This window comes from Carya illinoinensis, chromosome 6 (assembly GCF_018687715.1).
Source record: "Carya illinoinensis cultivar Pawnee chromosome 6, C.illinoinensisPawnee_v1, whole genome shotgun sequence".
NCBI classification, from domain to species: domain Eukaryota; kingdom Viridiplantae; phylum Streptophyta; class Magnoliopsida; order Fagales; family Juglandaceae; genus Carya; species Carya illinoinensis.
This window is the reverse complement of record NC_056757.1, coordinates 11,362,501-11,383,163: the sequence shown is the minus strand read 5'-3', so window position 1 is coordinate 11,383,163 and position 20,663 is coordinate 11,362,501. Positions and strand designations below refer to the sequence as shown.

Here is a 20,663-nt window from a genome sequence, read left to right as displayed (position 1 = left end):
TACATGCAAGGTTTGCTTTCACCCATTTCTCAAGAATAAAAATAACAGCTTCATACTATGAAAGTGGAAAGGAATTCCGAATTCATTACAATTTTGATCACATGAACAGTAAAAAAATTAAGGTGCAAATGGAGAACTTTCGACCTCTAGACTTGCTAGAAGAGAACAAGCAGAAGCAATGAGAATGAAAATAAGAATGTTCTTGAGAACTAGAGGCGGATTCGCTATATCTCGAACAAAAGCTTTCACCTCCAAACCACCCAGAGCATTTGAAACCTTCTCTCATCAACACAAGAATGATGAGTTGGTTCATCCGTCCCATTTGCCAGCTCAAATCACACAAGCTTTTGTGAGCTACCGGGGATTGAGGTTTCCAACCAAACCAAGGTAAGGTTAGATTAGGCTTGAGAGTTTACTAGGTCAGCTTAGAATAAAAACTTATTTATATTTACAACTAGAAGTAAATAAATGGGTATTTCAATATCTTAAAACATAAAAACTACACAATTATGTTGGCAAGATGCCACCAATTGACACTGTTGTCTGACACAACTTATTGCTCCTAGAGACTAATTAACAAAGTAATCCTACTTCCCTAAACGCATGTGAACCTGTCCGTTTTCCCCAGCATATCAGAGGCGTTCACAACAAAGAATACATTCCAACTTCTAAGAAGCTCCACAGTGCAGAGTTCGGTTCAGGCACTGGCAATCAGATCTATACTAAACATATGAAAGATTAAGACAAAAATCCCTTTCGAATATTTGACAAGATGACACAAGGGATTATTAATCATACATGTTAATAAGCATCTGCTCTACAAGCTCACTGCACATCACAAGCTGCCCCCGCACATCAAAAGCCTGTTGAAACAGAAGTTTTGAATGAGATATTTCACCAACATAAACAATAATCATACATGAGAATAATTATCAGCTTTACAAGCAGGATTGGATGTCTTATTGACGAATTCCTCTCATATGCAGCAGCCACCCAAAAAAAAAAAAAAAACATATGTTAATTTTGACCCAAACATACAGATACTAATAACAGACAATCTCACGAATCTCTCTTTAAGAACCTAATAAGTAATTGAAACAGATTCCTGATCCATGCAAAACATCTAATTTATAAGTACTCGAGCCAGATTAGTTTCTAAAGTGCTACCATGCCAATGCAGTTGTTCCTACTTATGGAATAAACACGACCCACAACCACCTTGCCTTAGCAACTTCACTAAGATGCTATGCCACCTGCATTCCAATAACTGCATCTGTAAGAAAAACCATCCGCACTCATATTACAAGAATGGAATGGGAATAAAACTATTTTTCCCCAACCCAGCCACCCACCTTGATAGAAATATTCTTAAAAGGCAATCTAGCGGAATGTGTGCAGATATATAAAGCATATTACATATCCCCAAGTAAAGCAATTTACCTATTCTGTAAAAACACTCGTGACATCATTTGACGAAAAGCGATGTAATATAGGGATGCCCACTTTTGTGTTCTCCATTAAATCAACATTTGGCTCCAGCTTCACTCTGTTGTTATCCACATATAATTTTCCATGGCCCAAGTTGCTCATTGGTGATTCAAACTCATCTACTGCAAATCGACTTGGAAAGCATGTCCCTTTACCAACGAATCCAAGATTCCGAAAAGGTCCTTGATCAACCATTTCAACAGTTTTTCCAGTATAAGAACCCTGAATATCATGCCTATTAGGAGCAAAACCTGGCAACTGTCTGCCAGCACTAAATGTAATGGTTGAACTTTGACCTTGTTGACCCATGTTGTTATTGGCATTTACAGAGCAAGAGGAACTAGGAGATGAAATGGAACCTGGGGTTAAGTAGCCACCAGGCACACCCGCTGTAGTATTAAGACCCCCATTAGGGAATTGTGCAATATTCAGTGAAGAACCATTTGATCGAGATGAAACAAGACTGTAATCAATAACAGAACTCCGGTTAAAGTGGCCATTCTGACTGACTGAAGCAGGACTATCTCCTGCCTGCAAACTTGCAGATGACTGAGAGGGAACCACTAAGCAAGACGGCTGCACATTGATTAAACAGCCAGGCTCAGAAAGCATAGACTGCGGCTGCGATTCTTGTTGCTGCTGTCGTTGCTGCTGCTGCTGCCATATATCCATCAACATGTTTGTATTCTGAGCACTCAGCCCAACAAGATTGTTACTAGGTCCCACTGTACTGAGGTTATTGGATGGCCATGCTCCAAATCCAGAGGAAATGTCTTCAACAACAGAAGAAACTTTTGATTGCTGGAAGTGTTTTGAAATGTCGGATTGGCATTTTACCAAAGGCTGACCATATGCCACTCCATGTTCAATGGGTATATGCTTGGATCCTTGTAACAATGCTTGTAGGAGAGCTGGCTGGTCCATTCCTGACATCAGGTTACCTGTTGGTCGACCTAAAAGCTCAGCATGCAGGGCTGCAAGTGTCTGTGGAGGAATTTGGCCAGAAGCAGCTAGAGCTTGGATGTCAAATTGTCCAAGTGAACCCAGTTTCACATTTGGATCCACAGGCCCACAGATGGTATTAGAAACTCCACTTTGTTGCTGAGCTACTCCACTTAATCTCTTCAAGTACAACCTAAATTTCTGTAAAATTCCAATCAGATATTAGTTAGGAATTAACAAGAATCCATAAGTTAGAATTTATTATCCAAAGGCTTATACTGAAGCAAATTCTGAAATAAATTATTCAGTGTTTAAATAAACTTTATAACTGAAACTCCAAACACAAATAAGACCAAAACAAAAATTCATAGAATTAAGAAACAAATAAAAAAAATACATAACAGTGACTAACACTGCCGACATATTCTAAATAGACAATAAGTCACAATATGCAGTGACAATGGTAAACAACTAGCCAATATATACTGAATATAGGACCTAAAATGACGCCTACTGACTGAAAAGGAGCCTAGAATCTGACAAAATGGTGGATTTACAGCAAGCTCTGTGGGATGTTCTTTTAGGCTTTAACTTGCCAGCCAGCTCAATAAAGCCCAGGGCAAACCATTCCACATCAGAGGAGAACACAGGCCATTTCACTCACAAAAAGCTCTGTGGCATGTTCTTTTAAATGTCTTTCATTCCTCTTACCTTTTTTTTTTTTTTTTCTTTTTTTGAATGGTAGCATTCCTCTACTTTCTATAGATCATGCATAGAAGATTAACATGTAGGAAAGAATAAAACCTGCAAATGACTGGCAACATTTTCTCTAGTTAAACCAGGTACATTCATCAATTCCAAAATTCTCTTTGGTACAGCCTCTGAAACAGAAGTCACAAAGTTCTAATCAGGAATAATCAAAAGAAGTAATAACCATTTATAAAATTACAAATAATAAACAGCTCTAGTGAACAGCAGTTCTAACAACATCATCCACAACATACAACAGTAAGTAAACCTAAATACAAATCTAAAAGCAGAAAGAAAAGGTAGTTGAAGATCGTACTGTCAAGCCCAAGTTGGTTCACAGCACTGACAAATTGCTGATGGAGTTCTACAGACCACACTACACGTGGTTTCTTTGATGTGGACAGATCATCATTTTCTAATTCGCCATCGTCTTCATCTTTAGCATTGCTTCTTTTTTTCTGAGCTTTCAGTATTCCCTCTGCTCCTTCATTAGCAGAGGAAGCATATTCAGCATCATCATTTCCTCGTTTATGACGGTCATTCTCTTCTAAGCTGCCAGAATGTTCAAGTTCTTTATTTTCATTCCACTTTTTCCTCAAAACATGCTGCCAGATATTTTTAAGCTCTTCCTCACGTATAGGCTTAATCAAATAATCACAAGCCCCATGTTTGATTCCTTTCATGACAGCACTTGTTCTCCCATCAGCAGACATCACTGCAAAATTTATTGACATGTTAATGTGAATGAGAAAAAGTTGAGCATAATTAGGGCAAGAAATTATGATACTCACTAATAACCGGAAGATCCATTTCTAGCCCAACACGCTCTAGAAGCTTATAACCATCCATATCAGGCATATGTACATCGCTCAGTACAACATCAAAACACCCTTTCCTCTCCCGTAGGAGATTCAGAGCAACAGTAGCTTCAGAGCAAGTCGTAACTGCAACCAATGAAAAAATAGGGTAAGAACACTAATCAAAATCACGTCATATATACCGCTAATGGGTTTATTTGATATCTAGATCCTTAATACTTACTTTGTGTTCAAAACAAGATGACAACATTTTTCAGACACATGCTCTATTTAAAAACCTCATTTACCCTCTGAACATTCGGAACATGGGTAAACAAAGCACCAAAAAGTTGGCATCTAGCAGAAAAAACTAGTCAATATCTCAGTACTTATAATGTTACCCGTCAATACAATCTAAAAAATTACATCTAATATCCCCAATTCTCTACGAAAACAAAATGACTGGCCAAAATAAGAAATAATTGTGTTGCCCCCCTCCTTTTCCCTTATCCAGAAGAAAAATAAAAGTAATAAAAAAATTCACAACTTATTTGCTTCCACATAGCATAATAAGGTCAAATGATATATAGCATGGGTTAAATAAGATAGCTTTCTGCCAATGGCCATTTAAAAAAATGGGAGAAGATTGAAGGGAGGGCAGAAGAAATGATAAACCAACACAAGAACTCGGATCTGTCACTTATCTAAAAAATGAAAGTTTCTTTAACACAACAACTTGGCACAAAAAAATAAAAATAAAAAAAATAATAAAAAGCAGAAGAGAAGATTTAAGGGAGAGCAGAAGAGATTATAAAAGCCCAAGAACTAGGGCTGAGAGAGAGAATGATACTACCGAAAAAAATGAAGAGAAAAAGGGTTGAAAAACAAAGCACAGAGCTCTTCAAAGTTTTTCTTCAACACTAATTTGGTACCCCTTTTAATGCCCTTAAAATAGTATTTAAATAGGCTTATTTCCTAGGTATAAGCATTTTTTTATCAGTAAATAAGATTTTATTGATCATAGGAATCGGTAAAAGCCCAAGTACACGGGGCCTAGGTATAAGCATTAAAAAGACCCATAAGCCCAATGCATAGAGTAGGAAAAAAATAACCGCTGAAGACCTCAAATAGCTCGTAAAACAATACTAAAATATTTAATGTAGTTCTTCTGAAAATTTTCATAACAATTCAGCACAAAATAAAAAGGTCGAAAAAATAGAATTCAAAAGCCCACCTAAAAATAAATCTATACTGGAATATTGTGTAGGATTACAGGCAATATTGTGTAGCTCAAATGATTAGCTACCTTAGCGACGTCTCAATTCAAGTTTCTAAGAAAGCACGCTCATTTCGGGACCCGATCAATAGATAATAGTTCACCCTCTCCATGTGCTTACCATTTAACGCTTCTCAGTCAACAGAAAATATATTCCACTACCAATGCTTTAAGGAAAAATACATCTCAATAAGTTTTGTATAAAAAAAGCACAATTACAACTGAAGATATTCAATTTAATCATGTCAAGTATCTGATGAATCCCAAAGGAAGGATTACTGATTTCCTCGTAGTCTTCTAGTAGAGAAAATAGTCTTGCATATATATCCTATTTTATTCTAATACAAGGAAATACCAAAAGCAAAAGAAGCGACCCCACACCCGCAAGCAGACACCAAAAACACCGAAGGAGCAATCAAATTTGGATTTTATGCCCTGAAACCATCAACCGCAAATTATTACTGCCCAGCAGAACATTTAATAAAAACCACACCCAAGCGCCAAGTAAACGTACCATTAGATTTCTGACCCAAAAAAAATAACCGAATTAAACCAAGCAAACAATCAAAGTATAACAAAAAAGTAAACAAACTAGAAGCATTTAAAAAACACACCAAGCATACTCTAGTTTAACACGAAAAAACAAAAACGAATACAAATCGGTAGAGCACGTACCGTCATACCGGCACCGGTGGAGCATCTGCTCGATAATCCTCAGACAAGTGACGTCGTCGTCGACCACGAGAACCCTAAGGCCCGCCGGGAACTGCTCGTACCCCATAACCTCAGGATCAGAAGCAGAAGCACCACTGGCCTTACACGAGCTATAGCTGCCCGCAACGCAGGTTGTCACGCTCGACTGCGCCACTCTCTGCATGGCCGCCACAATAGAAAACCACAATCAAACACGACACACACTCACGGTCTCTCTCGCACTCAGCAAAGACTAAACCCTAGTTTGCCGCTCTCTGACTCCACTTTGCGCCCCTAAAGAGTGCTGGGGAATTCACCATATAGACAGTCAACCGGAGCCAGATCTGATACAGTGAGCCCTCGAATCCGCCAGAAAGTAAAGGGTAAAGAAACAAACAACAGATCCGTGAGAGAAAAATGGGTGAGTTGATGCCCTGGATTCTAGGATATTTTACAAGGCCGGGGAGAGTAGGGATGTTTGGTGATTGAGAAAAGGCGGAATTGAACAAAAAGAAACCGAGAGAAAAAGACAAAAACAGGGGAAGCGAGGAAACATAACAAACAATCCGACCAACCCATACACTTATTACAGAGAAATGAGAAAAATCTATTTAGGAATCTTATTTTACGTATCCAGCACACTTTACATATCTAGCACATTATTGATTTGGAAAGTTTTCATAACAACCTTTAAAAATATTTATGTTTTAATTTTTTTAAAATTTGTAATAATTCATTATCTCCTATTTCTATATCATACATCATATTTTTTTCTAATCTTTTTATTTTATTTTATTCTTTTTAAATTAATTAAATTAGTCTATTCATCATTCATATATCACATATTTGATAAAAAAAAATAATATAATATGTATGAAGATGATAAATATAATTTTTCAAATAAAACAGGTCCCACGGTACGTGTTGTGCTAACAGCACACTGGCTTTTGTGTTGTAAAATTTTTAAGAAATTTAAAAACATTTAAAAATAAGATAAAGTCTTTCAAAAATTATATTATTTTTGTGTAGTAAAATTTTTAAGAAATTTAAAAATATTTAAAAATAAGATAAAAGTCTTTCAAAAATTATATTATCAAGCCGGTATATAAAGCACATATTGTAAATTACTTATATGATATAATTTATTTTAAAAGATAAATTTTAGAAATTGAATATTGAAAATCAAATTTTTATTATTTAATTTATGTGAATTGTGTGCTCCACAGACTCGCTTGAGAATATAATAACTCAAAGTTATCTATAAGCTTATATAAAAAAAAATTTAAATTATAACACGAGTTAAAATTTTTGTAGCTTATATATATGAAAATAATTGCAAAACCTAAGACTGTATCGAGTATTAATATATTTATATTTTTTTATTGGCATCCGACAAGTAATTTTTTGTAAGTGCACTTCAGATAATTTAAGAAAAAAAATTCTTTAATTTGATAACTCTTAGAGATTGTTTGCATCTAATAAAACTCGAACATTAAACCTTGAAGGCAACATACCGCCAAGACAAAACTTTTACCACTTGATTCAACCTGTAAGATGTGACAAAGGAAATACTCCAACAGAAACAAATTACCAAGAACTTGTTAGTTACAAATTATTAACAATTCAAAAGGATATTACTTTCATAAAAATGGAAGGAAAAAAAAAGACTAAGAAATGAATTTATGTCAAAAGAAAATAAAGAAAAAATATGGTTAATAACTATCCCAAGAATTCAAATATTTTAACAAAAATTAAATGGATAAGAAATACAAATCATAGTTTACTCAATTAAGGTTATATTTAGATAGTGAGATGATATCAGATGATCTATAAATAATAACGAAAAATTAATAATAAAATATCAAATAGTAATAAATAGTAGATGAAAATTAATAATTAAATAATAAATAGTAATGGACTCCACTATCCAAACACAACCTAATTCATCCCATTAGAAACCAAACAAAACAATTACACAATTAGTCAAAATTGAAAATACAGTTGATGCAAGTCACAAAGATCAAAATTATGAAAACCAATGATATCTAGAAAAGAAGTGTTAAATCTATATAAATATCTTATTGTGTAAGTTTACACGTTGATATGATTAAAAACGATACGTTATATCTATTTTATAACAAAATATATTTTATATATAAGGTATCATGATATCAAATCATGTAAATTTGTAAAAAAAGATTATAAGTTCTGTGTGTAGACGTAGCATTTCTCTATCTGGAAATATAGTAAGACCAAAATCTAGAGGCAAAAAAAAAAACTATTGGCCAAGTAAAAACATAGAAGTTATAAATCAACAAGAAACTAAAATAGATTCAAGAAATATGCTTGATTAATCTTATCAAAAAATAAACAAAATTGAGAATAGATTTAGAGAACTAGAACTAAGGATTAAAGGTCAACATAAGAATTAACCTAATAAGTTTAACAAAAAATGGGTATCCAAACACCTTTGGATATACAATACAAATAGAAATTTCTAAACCCAATCTTCAAATAAACTCTATGAACGAAATATAGATGGGTTATCTAAACAAGAAATCTTAAATAAATTACAAACACATTAGTGCTCTCTAACAACCACTTAATCAATGATAAAATAAAACATTAATTAAGAAGTTGTTGATCTTCTGAATGTCTTGGTGGGATAAGTACCCCACACTTGAAAATAGAGAACAAGTAAAACTTGCAGTAAAATAAGATGAAGACAAAAATCAAAATGAAATGTTTGATGAAAATATTTGTTGTGGAAAATGATGCAGGAAAATAAAGTAAAACAAGAAATCAATTACACAACCCAAAGATTTATATGGTTTCGCAATGTGCCTATGTCAACGAAGCTACAAAGGATTTTATTATCTTGTGAAATAACAAAATACACTGTGGAGTAAAATACATTGTTCCAAACGGCCATACTGTTCATTAATTACATATTTATAGGGTTGTATAGTAGAAATCCAAATTTCAGAATTACTCGGTTATTCGCTCAAGTGATGCATAAAGCAAACTGTCTATCTGATGTTTGCTCAAGTAACATGTCAATTGAGTGTTGCGAACTCTCTATCTGAACTTTGCTTAAGTGACATGTCGCATGAATGTCGAACGAACTTTCTGTCTGACATTTCTCGAGTCACAGAGCAGGTCAAAATTTTTCCTGAGGGTGAATTAAAACTCCACAAAAAAATCGTAATGAATTCTTGTTGAATTGAGTCATCAAATCAAGTTGCAACAAGAATAAAATAGACTCTAAAAACCCAACAATATTGGCATGTAAATTCCTGATGGAATACATACTTTTAGTCTTCACAATCAAGAGGTATTCTTAGGAACATCAAACAATGTTACTTCAATAATTCATGATCAACTAAGTTGTTAATGCCTAAATTCATATAACAGGCCGGAAGGGAGGAAGAAATTATCTTTGGCCTATGATGGTAATTTGGGGGTTTATACAATACTCTTCGCATTCATCCATAAAGTAAATAAAAAATAAGTAAATAAAAATAGATAAAGAGAGTTACAAAGATTTATATGGTTCAGCATAAAAGCCTACGTCTATAGGTTATTTGGAGGCAACATCCACTATAATCGGTGATTTTATAATCTCTCATAACCTCACATATCTCACAGTACAATGGAGAAATCTAGAGTGTCGAGGGATTGAAGATGATGCCTCCCTTAAGAGAGATCTGGTGGATGCATTATGTGTAGTAGAGTTTTGTACGTGGAGAGCTTGTGTAGAGTCCCCCTTTATTTGTAGAGATCTCCTCTATTTATAGAGATCTATTTTCTTCCTTGGAATGATAAAATCCAACTTACCTTGTAGAGCCTTTTCCTTTTAGGAGTCTGAGCTAACTTATTCTGGTTTATCTGTTCCTTGCCTTATCTCTTCCCTGCTTGATTTCTTGACTTTATTTCTCCCCTTATTATTAGTAATAGGTTTTTCAAAAGGTTGGACCAAGTCAATTTAGTCCCTAACAGATGGCCGCGATTCTTAAGGTTAACTTATTTATCATAAAGGCCTCGAGAATCTCTTGGTAATGCGAGTGTAGCAAAAGGATGTCCCAACCACATAGCTCTAGCAATGAGAGTATAGCGAGAGGATGTCTCGACCACAGAACTCTTTGTGGTGGGAGACAAAGCACAACCACACTTTGTGGCGGAAGCTAGAGCTCAATCATGCCAACAAAAACAAACAGGTTAGATTAAATAATCCAAATCCCAAGTTTAATATTTGCAAACCTGGCCCATCTCGCTTGAGTGTAGTGAAGGCTAATGACACATGAGCGATACCCATTGGCAACCATGCTTTGGCAACGATGAGAACACGAGTTGCCCTCGATACCAAACGATCTATTTTGATGACACCAAACTAAGATGGCGAGCGATGCTTGAGAGGGGATTTGTAGTCGGTGTTTCATGCTACTCTGGTGATTTTCAACGAAGTTCATTCTTAGGGCATGTGGCCACTGCAATTCTTACGACACCTCGAGGAGTTGTTTTGAGAAATTTCAAAAACCCAGTTTGTTAGTAAGAATAAAATTGAAATAGTAAGTTTGAGTGAGAAAAACCAGAGTAATTTAGCTACTGCTTTCAATTTTTTCTTGATTGAGATTGTTCGCTGCTGAATGATTTTTGCATGGGGAAGTTGTTCATCCTTGAGCACTTTTTAGCGATGAAAGTTGTTGATGGTTTTTGTTTGTTCACTCTATTAGAGGTGAGGTGAGTTCAACTCCGAGTCAAGTAGCTCGACTGTTTCTTTTTCTTCTTCTTTTTTCATCAAATTGTATGGCGAGCAAAATTCATGTATATGGCGAGGAGCACTATGTGGGCCAGACATTGGCGAGCAACACTCTACAAAACTCACGTTGGGCGAGCAAACCATGTGGGACTGAAGTCATTGTGGCAAGGAAGCAATTGAGAACGACGAGGTATGGAACTAGATAGCGGTGCTAGGCACATAAGGACTTCTCATGGTGGATTTTATGATGGAGCTAGGCAATGGGTTGTGGAAATTTCATGGCAACACAATCGTGGCAGTTTCTTCCTGACCGTGGTTAGGGAGGTGCTGTTGTTGCACCTCGTCACGAATTGTTGTAACTTGCATGGTTCATGAATGGCAATGATGGCGAAGAATGACGTTGTGGTCGAGAACCATCACGCCAGTGATGGAAGGAGCTGGCGAGCAAGGTGATGATTGCTGTTGACTTCATCAACTCGAGGTCGTCACGGGAGCTCGTACAGAACCATGCTCGTAGACGAGGGAATGGTGAGCGACACTCTGTGGGTAAGCAACTCATTGGGCTGAAGTATGGCAAGGAAATAGCTGCTAGCAAGCTGGTAATGACGAGGAATGGTTCTGGTGGGCAAAAATTCTACTGCGAGTAGAGGTGAATTGTGGCGAGCCAACTTAGCAGAGGTGTGGCCACTGTTTTCATTGCTGGGGAAGACATGGCGATAGTGAAATTGCGACTTGGCAGTTTCTCAAAGGTGGAGTGTGGCTTCTCGGCAATGACCATACTTGCAATACACGTGAGGCACAATGGAGATCTTGCTTGGATTGGACGAGGTACATGATGACTGGCTGGCTTGGCAGTGTTGAAACTGTTTTCATTACCCAAGAATCACCAGAAATGTATAACTATCACCCAAGAATGCATAGCGAAGATGCTCAGGTTATTGCTTCAACTTCAGAGTTATAGTTTGCTACATCTTTTCTTTAGAAATCATAGAATCCATCTTTGTTACCATCGGCTCTAGCCTCCCTACTTCATTACTAAGTGATGTAACTTGTTGCAATGCTCCCAAGGCAAATACAAAATTCTTCACTAACAAAAAGTAAATCAGATTCACAAATAGCAGAGTTATTAAAATCATAAGCATGAGATGAAGTAGTGATACATCGTTCTAGGTGATCGGCTGGCATATCTTCTTGAAAGGTGATGACTTGCAAAATTTTGTATTGCAGATTTTACAAGATCGCTCGAGCGAATTTAGGCAAATTCAAAAGTTCGACTGCCTCTCGACAGTGAGCTCGAGCGGGTTGTTGGAAAACAAAGATCGCTCGAGCGGAGACATTGGCTGCTCGAGCGAAATCACGCAGAGTCGAACGCTCGATGTGCGCTCGATAGGATGCTCGAGCGAAATCAGGCAGAGTCGAATGCTCGATGTGCGCTCGACACCCCGCTCAAGCGAACATCGTATTTTGACAGATCTAGGGTCTTCTGCCGTCACACCATATAAAAGTGATTTTTCACTCTATGGCCATACCTTTTGACTGGAGAACACTTTTGGGATAGAAAAACAGAGCTAGAAGAATTCAAATCATCTGTTTTGGAGAGGGAATTCCAATTATTTCACGTACATTGGAATCATACACGAGCACAGACGGGAGGAAAGCATTGAATCGTTTCCTCGAGTTTTTTAAGACGAGTTGCGGCGGCGAGGAGTATTTTTTCGCATTTATTTTCTTCCAATATTCTCAGAACAATTATGGTGAATTCGTTTATGTTGAATTCCCTTTCTAGCATGCGCTAAATTCTATTTATTCTAGGAAAACGATGTAACCTAGTTCCGAACTATACTTGAGGCAATTCTCTCTTTGTTTATCTGATTTATTCCGAGTTTATTGCTTCTAATTAACTGGCCATTGATTAGATGATATTTAATCTTATGATTTGCTATCGAAAGAGGGAATCATAGGGTAGATCTTGAATATTTCAGCATAGGTAAGTATAGAGATCGAAAGACTTGTATGAACCTATGTAGTAATTAAATCATTGGTCTTGTTGCTTTCTTGATTATTTAATTTGTATATTCTTGTGTTAATTGATAAACAAAAATAATTTCTAATTGACTATCGAAAGAGGGTTTTGGATGAATTAGAGATTTGCTAATAGACAAAAAGAATTAAATTAAATTAACTAGATGAGAAAAACATAGTGAAGAATTAGGTGAAATCAATTTTCTAGAAGTTTTCTTTCCCATTAATTTGATCTTTGAACGTCAGTTTTATTTCCTTTGCGTATTTCTCTTTGAGTTGATCTAAGTTTAATTTGCAACTACAAAAATCTTAGTGATTCCTCTAGATAAAATTGAGATTAGTATAATTTTGATATTTGGCAAAAGTAAGGTACCAATCCCTGAGACGATACTCTTCTTATCACTTTATTATAAAACTACGATACTGTGCACTCGCAGTTTTACATCGGTCAAGTTTTTGGCGCCGTTGCCGGGGATTGATTTATTCTTATTCTTTTTGTCAATATCGATACAAAGTAATATTGGTTTTAATTTAGAGTTTTATTTTATCTTTGTTCTCCAGGGGTGTTTTTGACGTTGGATGCGCCGTGCTAGATCTCGTGATATTATTCCTTTTGATCCGGAGATTGAAATAACTCTTAGATCACGAAGAAGAAATAAGATACTAGTCATGGCTGAAGAAGAACGTGAGGCACTACCACACACCTTGAAGGACTATGTACGACCAGTTGTGAATGGAAATTACTCGAGCATAATGCGCCAAACAATTAATGCCAACAACTTTGAGCTCAAACCAGTTTTGATTAGCATGGTATAGCAGGCTCAATTCAGCGGATAGCCACCTGATGATCCCAATATTCATTTGGCAATGTTCTTGGAAATTTGTGACACTGTGAAGATCAATGGTGTTACTGAAGACACCATTAGACTGAGATTGTTTCTTTTTTCTTTGAGGGACAAGGCTAGAGGTTGGCTACAATCTCTACAATCGGGAAGCATCACTAGTTGGCAAGACATGGCTGAGAAGTTTCTTGATAAATTCTTTCCTCCTGCAAAAACAGCCCAACTCAGGAGTGAGATTGGTCAGTTCAAGCAAAATGATTTTGAGTCACTCTATGAAGCGTGGGAGAGGTATAAAGACTTGGTTAGACGTTGCCCACAACATGGATTGCCAGATTGGTTACAAGTTCAGATGTTCTATAATCGGTTAAATGGGCAAACTCGAACTATAGTTGATGCTGCTTCTGGTGGTACTTTGATGTCAAAGACAGCTGAGGGTGCTACTGCCCTTTTGGAAGAAATGGCCTCAAACAACTATCAATGGCCAAATGAGAGGACTTTGACTAAGAAGGTTGCTGGAATTCATGACTTGGAGCCGATAGCAGCCCTTTCAGCTCAAGTTGCTATTCTATCTCATCAGATTTCAGCCTTGACAATACAAAGGATACCACAAAGTACAGAATATGTTGCATCTACAAGCATAACAGTTTCAAGTAATGAAGCGAGTCAAGAACAAGTTCAATACATCAACAATCGGAACTACAACTATCGTGGTAATCCTATGCAAAATTACTATCATCCAGGGCTTCGAAATCATGAGAATTTGTCATATGGAAATACAAAGAATGTGTTGCAACCTCAACATCCTCCAGGATTTGATAGCCAACCAAGCGAGAAGAAAATGTTACTTGAGGATGCCATGGTTTCCTTTATTCAGGAGACCAATGCAAGGTTTAAAAAGACTGATTCACGGTTGGACAACATCGAGACTCATTGTAGCAATATGGGAGCTGCTATAAAGAATATTGAAGTGCAAATTGGGCAACTAGGCACTACCATCAATGCCCAAAAAAGATGAGCTTTTACTAGCAACACTGAAGTAAATACAAGGGAACAATGCAATGCCATCACACTTAGGAGTGGAAAAGAAATAGAGAGGTCACCATTAAAGGAGAGCAAGTCCACCCCTACCGCTACGAACAATGGTCAAAGCAAAAATTAAGTAGAAGAAGAGGAGATTGTCAATGATACACTAGAGGAGACCGACTTGCCTCCAGTAATTTCATTTCCTGACAATCCTCCTATTCTCGCTCCTCCACTTCCTTACCCTCAACGTTTTCAAAAGTAAAAATTAGATAAGCAATTTTTAAAATTTTTGGATATTTTTAAGAAAATTCACATTAATATTCCTTTTGCAGATGCCTTCGAACAAATGTCAAATTATGTCAAATTTCTGAAGGACATCATTTCCAAGAAGAGAAGGTTGGAAAAGTTTGAAACAGTGAAGCTTTCTGAAGAATGTAGTGCCATTCTTCAAAAGAAATTGCCTCAAAAATTAAAAGATCCGGGGAGTTTCACTTTACCTTACACTATTGAAAATTCATTTTTTGATAGAGTTTTATGTGATCTTGGTGCTAGCGTTAATCTTATACCACTTTCTGTTTGCAGGAAATTAGGACTTGAAGAGATGAAGCATACAACAATTTCTTTGCAACTAGCGGATCGGTCCATCAAGTATCCACGTGGAATCATAGAAGACGTATTGGTAAAGGTGGATAAATTTATTTTTCCTACTGATTTTGTGGTGTTAGACATGGAAGAAGATGAAGAAGTCCCACTAATTCTTGGCCGACCATTCTTGGCCACGGGAAGGACTTTGATTGATGTTCAAAAGGGTGAATTAATATTGAGAATTAATAAGGAAGAAGTTATGTTCAACATTTACCAAGCCATGAGAATTCCAAAAGAGCCAAGCACTTGTTTCGGGTTGATGACATTAAACAATGTGAAGAAAAGGCATTTAAAGAAGATTCACCAGCCAATCACCTAGAACGAGCCTTGTAGCAGGATACATCACTTAGCAATGAAGTGGAGAGGAACTGTACTCTTATTCCTCTTGGAGATCCCGATTGATGAAGATTGAAAAGTCTGGCTGTAGACTTTAAAACAAGCGCTTATGGGAGGCAACCCATAGATCTATCTTTCATTCTTTCATTTATTTTATTATCTTTATTTATTTAGTTTTAATAATTTGGTTTTTGATGCAGGTTTATTTAGCATGAATAAAGAGCTGAAAAATTTTAAACTACGGAAGATTCATTATGAAACCAGGGAAGTTCTTTTTATTTCTTCAATCTTTTTCACTACAAGAAATAAGATCATTTCCGGCGATCACAGTAGCCGGAAATACTATGAAACTTAGCCTCTATTAATTATTTCCGGCTATTTTTAGTTGCCAACGAATAGCCGCTATTAGAGAGCCAAGTAAAACTTTTTCCGGCTACTTTGAGAACTGCCACAAATACTCATTATTTCCGACAAAAATAATAGCCGCAAATGTCATAAAATTTTGTCGCAAAAAATTTTGTCAACATCCTCATCCATAGCCAAATATATTTGCGGCTAAATATTTTTCGCCGCAGATATTATTTTGCGGCTAATTTTTTTAGCCGGAAATAGATGCTGAAATTGGCCAAAGATTTATTCCGGCAGATTATTTTCGCCAGAAATACTTGAAACCTCAACTTGTTTATTTTGGTCAGACGTTGTTTTTTACCTAATATTTATTTCCTTTCCTTTATGACAAGTACTTGCTTACTAATAAATTAAAAAAATGCTATATTGGGAGAAATTTATATTTGCTTGCCAATATGAATCATATAACCTCAATGTACATGTTTAAAATTCACCACTATCATTGTTTTAAGTTCTACAAAATACCATACATGTCACAATGGAATATGAATTTACAAGTGGAATTCTTTCTATATGGGTTTAACTTTGATTTCATCTTTGACAGCTTCTGAGATGTTTTTGCTCTATATTTCTTGATATCTTGGTTCAATCCTGTGAAAAACAAGAACACAAAATAGATCATGAGATTTTGGATTTATATTAACCACCATAAACAAAATGAAATTAGGAAAGACCATCACTTTATATTTAGTTCAAATAAACTATTAAAGGCCATCTCTCCACATGATCATATTGCAACCATATAAGTTTATAGACCACCATCCAGTAATCAGATCAGATACTAAACATTGATTAAAAAAAGAGACAAAAACCTTAACTTAATAAATTAAAGGCAAGCAACTGACAATGAAAGTAGAATCTAAAAACATAAGAACAAATGTGTGGGAAGCTATCGACTTACTACTCTTCCAAATATGAGAAGTCCTTGCTGAAAAACCCAAAAAAATCCCTATTGAAAAACAGTCCCTGCTGAAAAACAAATATGAAAGTCTGTGTCTGCACATGTATTGAACCCAAAACTATACAACCACACATACTTATTACATCTTTTCTCTTAAGATTAAGGAACTCCTCTCATATGTAAAGAAAAATATAATGTGCACTTTTTTCAATACTTAATAAATAAATAAACAAACCACATAGATATTGATATAGGGTCCATATTTAAGCCATCAGAGAAGAAGCTAGTAAATTCTTTGTATGATATATATTTCCAACTTCTTCCAATCCGTAATAAGAAAAAACCACATAGATGTTGATATGGAACTTTATACTTGAGCCATCAGAGAACATTCACTCTTCCAAGACATGGAATAAATAAGATACCGATGAGAACAAGTCCTCAAGCATGTGAATTCTGCAGCAAGTTAGAAATTTTATATTAGTATTCTCAATCAGTAAAACAGGGGATTTTTTTTTCTATACAAATTTCTCTCTTTGCTTGGAGATTTGAAAATGCTCTAAAACATTCTATGGAACCGTGTCCAATGCTCTTGACAGAAGTTGCTTGAGTCATGTCTCACAAGTATTTCGAGTATATATTAAATGGCAAATCTCAGGTACTTTTGGCTCCATGCATTGCTTGAGTCTATCTTGGAATAAAGTCTCATGAGCTTTTTGGAGAACTTGCTGGTCAAACTTGTCTCGTTAGTAGATTTCAATCCCCTAGGTAATCATCTGAGTCCTATCTAAATTATAATATGCAACATAGATAATGTTGGGTGTAAAGGCTTTTAAATAGAATTATTCAAAAAATAATAATAATGATATAAGAGAAGGAGATAAAGCAGAGAAGTAAAATAATAATGATATAAGACTAAAGAGTAAGCCATTAGTAAGAACCGAGTTGTGCATGCAATAGCTAGCTGATCAGCTAGTCTAGGTCTAGAACCACCTAATGCCTACTAGCTTTTCTCCCTTCACATTTGGAAAACCAATGAGCAATAATAAATGTAGGAGGAATTATAAATATATCAAACAACCACCAATGTAAATTTTGGTATTCAATACTGGTTGCCTAGCTACTTCAAAAACCCATCTCCAAACCCATGAATCTCGGAAAGAAGAAGCACCCAAATTCCATTATATTCAACTGTTTTGCTAGTAAGTGGATTAATGAGATGAAGACATCATGAGGTGACAGTGAATTAACATACATTGACACCCAAGAGATCATTAATCGTAAATTGGACAGCGAAAGCAAAAATAATATGAAAGGAGGAGAAAGCTCCTACAAATGGAAGTTCCAATAACATAATTTGAGCTTACTGTGACAACTACCAGTAATTTAATTATACAGATATGTACGTGTAATCTTTTGGGGTCAGTCCCTGCACAGGTGTTGTTGTTAAGTTGTCTTAACATTGGATACCTTCTTCTGTTGTATCTCTCATATAATAATGACTCATTTTTAATTGGATAATAGTCTTATAAATACAAGGATCTTAAATCTTAATTAGCTGAAAATTTGATAATTAATAATCTTCAATCTGGTTTTTCTGGACTTAAATTATTGACCAAAAAGCTTGCTTTTACAGTAAATATGGAAACCATGCATGTAATATATTCATGTGGTCGGAAATATGGAAACCATGCATGTAATATATAATATTATATGATAAATGTTTTGGTTAGTAATTAACTAAATAAGATAAATATTATGCTTTGCTGAATTAATTAGAAACATGCAACTATTACCTGTTCAACTATCTAATTGGGACATTATAATTTGATCAATGCAATATTTGCATTAGATAATAAATATGTATCCATAAAAAGGATAATGAATACTTTAGTGTTGATAGTGCAAGATGTATTATATATAATACCAATAACATGTGACAATCAGTGCAAAAGAGAAGGTTTTCTACAAAGGATTAAAGACGAAGAAGGTGAAGGATGCAATATATATGGATTCTTGGAAGTCAATAAGGTGGCAGGAAGGCATCATTTTGCACCTGGAAAAAGCTTCCATCAGTCCGGTGTTCATGTACATGATCTGCTAGCATCTCAAAAGGATAGTTTTAAAATGAGTATATGAAATGAGTACACCATCCAAATTCCTCTGAAAGTTATAAGCAGTTGTACAGGATTTTCATGTGGATGTTTCCCATGCTTTACATCTAAAATGATGTTTATAAACATACAACAGGATTTTCTGCAATTTACAGAAAATTGCAGAAAATGATGATCTTAAATTGTATGAAGAATGACTGGCATCCAGTAATGAGAGACGCAGTTTGATACATTAATTATGATTTGGTAGAGATTGAAGGCAGTGTAATGCATAGGAAACACTTCATTACTGCAAATATAGTTGGTAGGCACACAAGCTGAACATCTTAAGTAAACCCATATCTCAACTATGCATTGAATCTGGAGGAGTTAAAAAAATGTTTAATAGGTTTCAGAAGGCATCTCCAACAGAAGAATTACTAAAAGAGGTAGAGATAAGTGGAAGAATCCTAATGAAAACTGAATTTGGGTAAAATTTGTTCCTGAATTTTTTTAATGGCAGGAGTGGTGGTCTTACATCAAGGGGATCATTTTCTTTCTTTCTTTCTTTCTTGTGATCAATATGTTTTTGCATTGCTGAGTTTTAATATAGATACGGGCAGGAGAACCTATATATATAGAAATGGATAGCATTGAGAAGGGAATTATGGAACTCATCTCCCAGCATGGAATCAGGAAGCTTTTAACTGGGTGTGATGCTCTGCTTTCTAACTTAAGATTAACTTAAGATTGCTGAGAAAGTTAATAATGCATAGCCTAGTTAATTAGTAACCTATTACACCTATATATAAATATTCAAATGGTATAAAATAATATGAAATATATCTCCGAGCTCATTCCCTAGCTACATGATATACCACCCCAATCTAAAAAAAATTCTCTAGATCTGGAGAGCACCTGTGTTGACATTATTCTATCTTAAATATATGCTAAATCCAGTACTAGGCCTGGCATGCATAATGCAGACACACACCTCAGCAAACCCAACATGCAAATGAAAATTTTGGGGACTATATATATATACTACTGTTAATTTGAGGGTTTAGAGTCAGCAACATGCTCCAAAAAAATTAAAAAACCAATATGTACTGAATTAGATTATTGACTTCGTTGTATTGCTTCTGAATAATGACCATTCTTTTTCTTTTTTCTCCAGGGCTACCTTATATCATTATTATATAAAAGGCTGTATTGATTGGGAAGAAGATTGTCATTTTTAAATGTTTCAACACCCCCATTCCCCAAGCAAACAAAATTCAACTGTCCTGTGGCTTCAAATCACCAAGATATATATATATATATATATATATATATATATAAAAGCTAGAGGGATGAATGGAACAACTAGAAAGCAGAATAATAATTGGAAGGTGCTCCCCGATTGAGGTGATTTTATTTTATTTTTTCTTCTTGGACTCCACATAACTTACCGAGATTTTTTTTTGTTTTGAAGCTCAACAACTGAAGATGATTTATGTACTTTGTTAACATCAAATTGGAAGGTGCATCATTCAATCTACACAACACACCCACAGAAGATAATGCCTAAATATTTGGTGTAAGTTTTTTCTATCTGCGCAATATAAAGGCTGTGGATTATATATGCTTTTGATTCATTAAATTACCATAATGACGGAGAGAAGAAACTCAACCTCATATACACTAAT

The 20,663-nt window shown here is 35.4% G+C and overlaps 1 protein-coding gene, 1 long non-coding RNA gene and 1 other non-coding gene across 21 annotated transcripts in view; all 3 read right to left on the bottom strand.

Moving 5' to 3' along the window:
* Nucleotides 1–425: 425 nt before the first annotated feature.
* LOC122313390 (two-component response regulator ORR21-like) lies at nucleotides 426–6,563 on the bottom strand. 19 transcript variants are annotated; one of them, XR_006243376.1, is made up of 8 exons: nucleotides 5,929–6,563; nucleotides 3,972–4,124; nucleotides 3,497–3,895; nucleotides 3,235–3,311; nucleotides 1,441–2,631; nucleotides 1,168–1,273; nucleotides 799–863; nucleotides 426–722 (listed from the first exon to the last, which is right to left on the bottom strand). XR_006243376.1 is itself a non-coding variant. In XM_043128345.1 (7 exons), exons 1-5 carry the CDS (start codon nucleotides 6,128–6,130, stop codon nucleotides 1,441–1,443), a joined length of 2,022 nt encoding a protein of 673 aa, XP_042984279.1. In that variant the 5' UTR covers nucleotides 6,131–6,563; the 3' UTR covers nucleotides 426–863; nucleotides 1,219–1,253. The 19 variants fall into 19 exon arrangements, 4 of the variants coding, with proteins under 4 accessions (XP_042984279.1, XP_042984277.1, XP_042984276.1 ...); XR_006243375.1 differs by having other exon boundaries at nucleotides 426–717; XR_006243377.1 differs by having other exon boundaries at nucleotides 1,219–1,273.
* Nucleotides 6,564–13,789: 7,226 nt separating this feature from the next.
* LOC122314617 lies at nucleotides 13,790–13,896 on the bottom strand. Its single transcript, XR_006243831.1, has one exon. It is a non-coding gene; the product is annotated as a small nucleolar RNA R71 (small nucleolar RNA).
* A 2,451-nt stretch (nucleotides 13,897–16,347) lies between these two features.
* Nucleotides 16,348–20,663, bottom strand: part of LOC122312932 — a 4,522-nt gene continuing 206 nt past the window's right edge. The window contains exons 1-2 of the long non-coding RNA XR_006243238.1: nucleotides 16,883–20,663; nucleotides 16,348–16,572 (exon numbers count right to left, since the gene is read on the bottom strand). The exon at nucleotides 16,883–20,663 is cut by the window's right edge and continues 206 nt beyond it. This is a non-coding gene — a long non-coding RNA (uncharacterized LOC122312932). The remainder of the gene's footprint in view (nucleotides 16,573–16,882) is intronic.

Excerpts from the sequence above, each read along its gene's own strand:
- LOC122313390 (XM_043128345.1), bottom strand. The coding sequence starts at position 6,130 with ATGCAGAGAGTGGCGCAGTCGAGCGTGACAACCTGCGTTGCGGGCAGC. Across the intron at positions 3,312-3,496 it reads GAACCAACTTGGGCTTGACA|AGGCTGTACCAAAGAGAATT; the intron begins GTACGATCTTCA and ends CTTCTGTTTCAG. Across the intron at positions 2,632-3,234 it reads ATGTTGCCAGTCATTTGCAG|AAATTTAGGTTGTACTTGAA; the intron begins GTTTTATTCTTT and ends GGAATTTTACAG.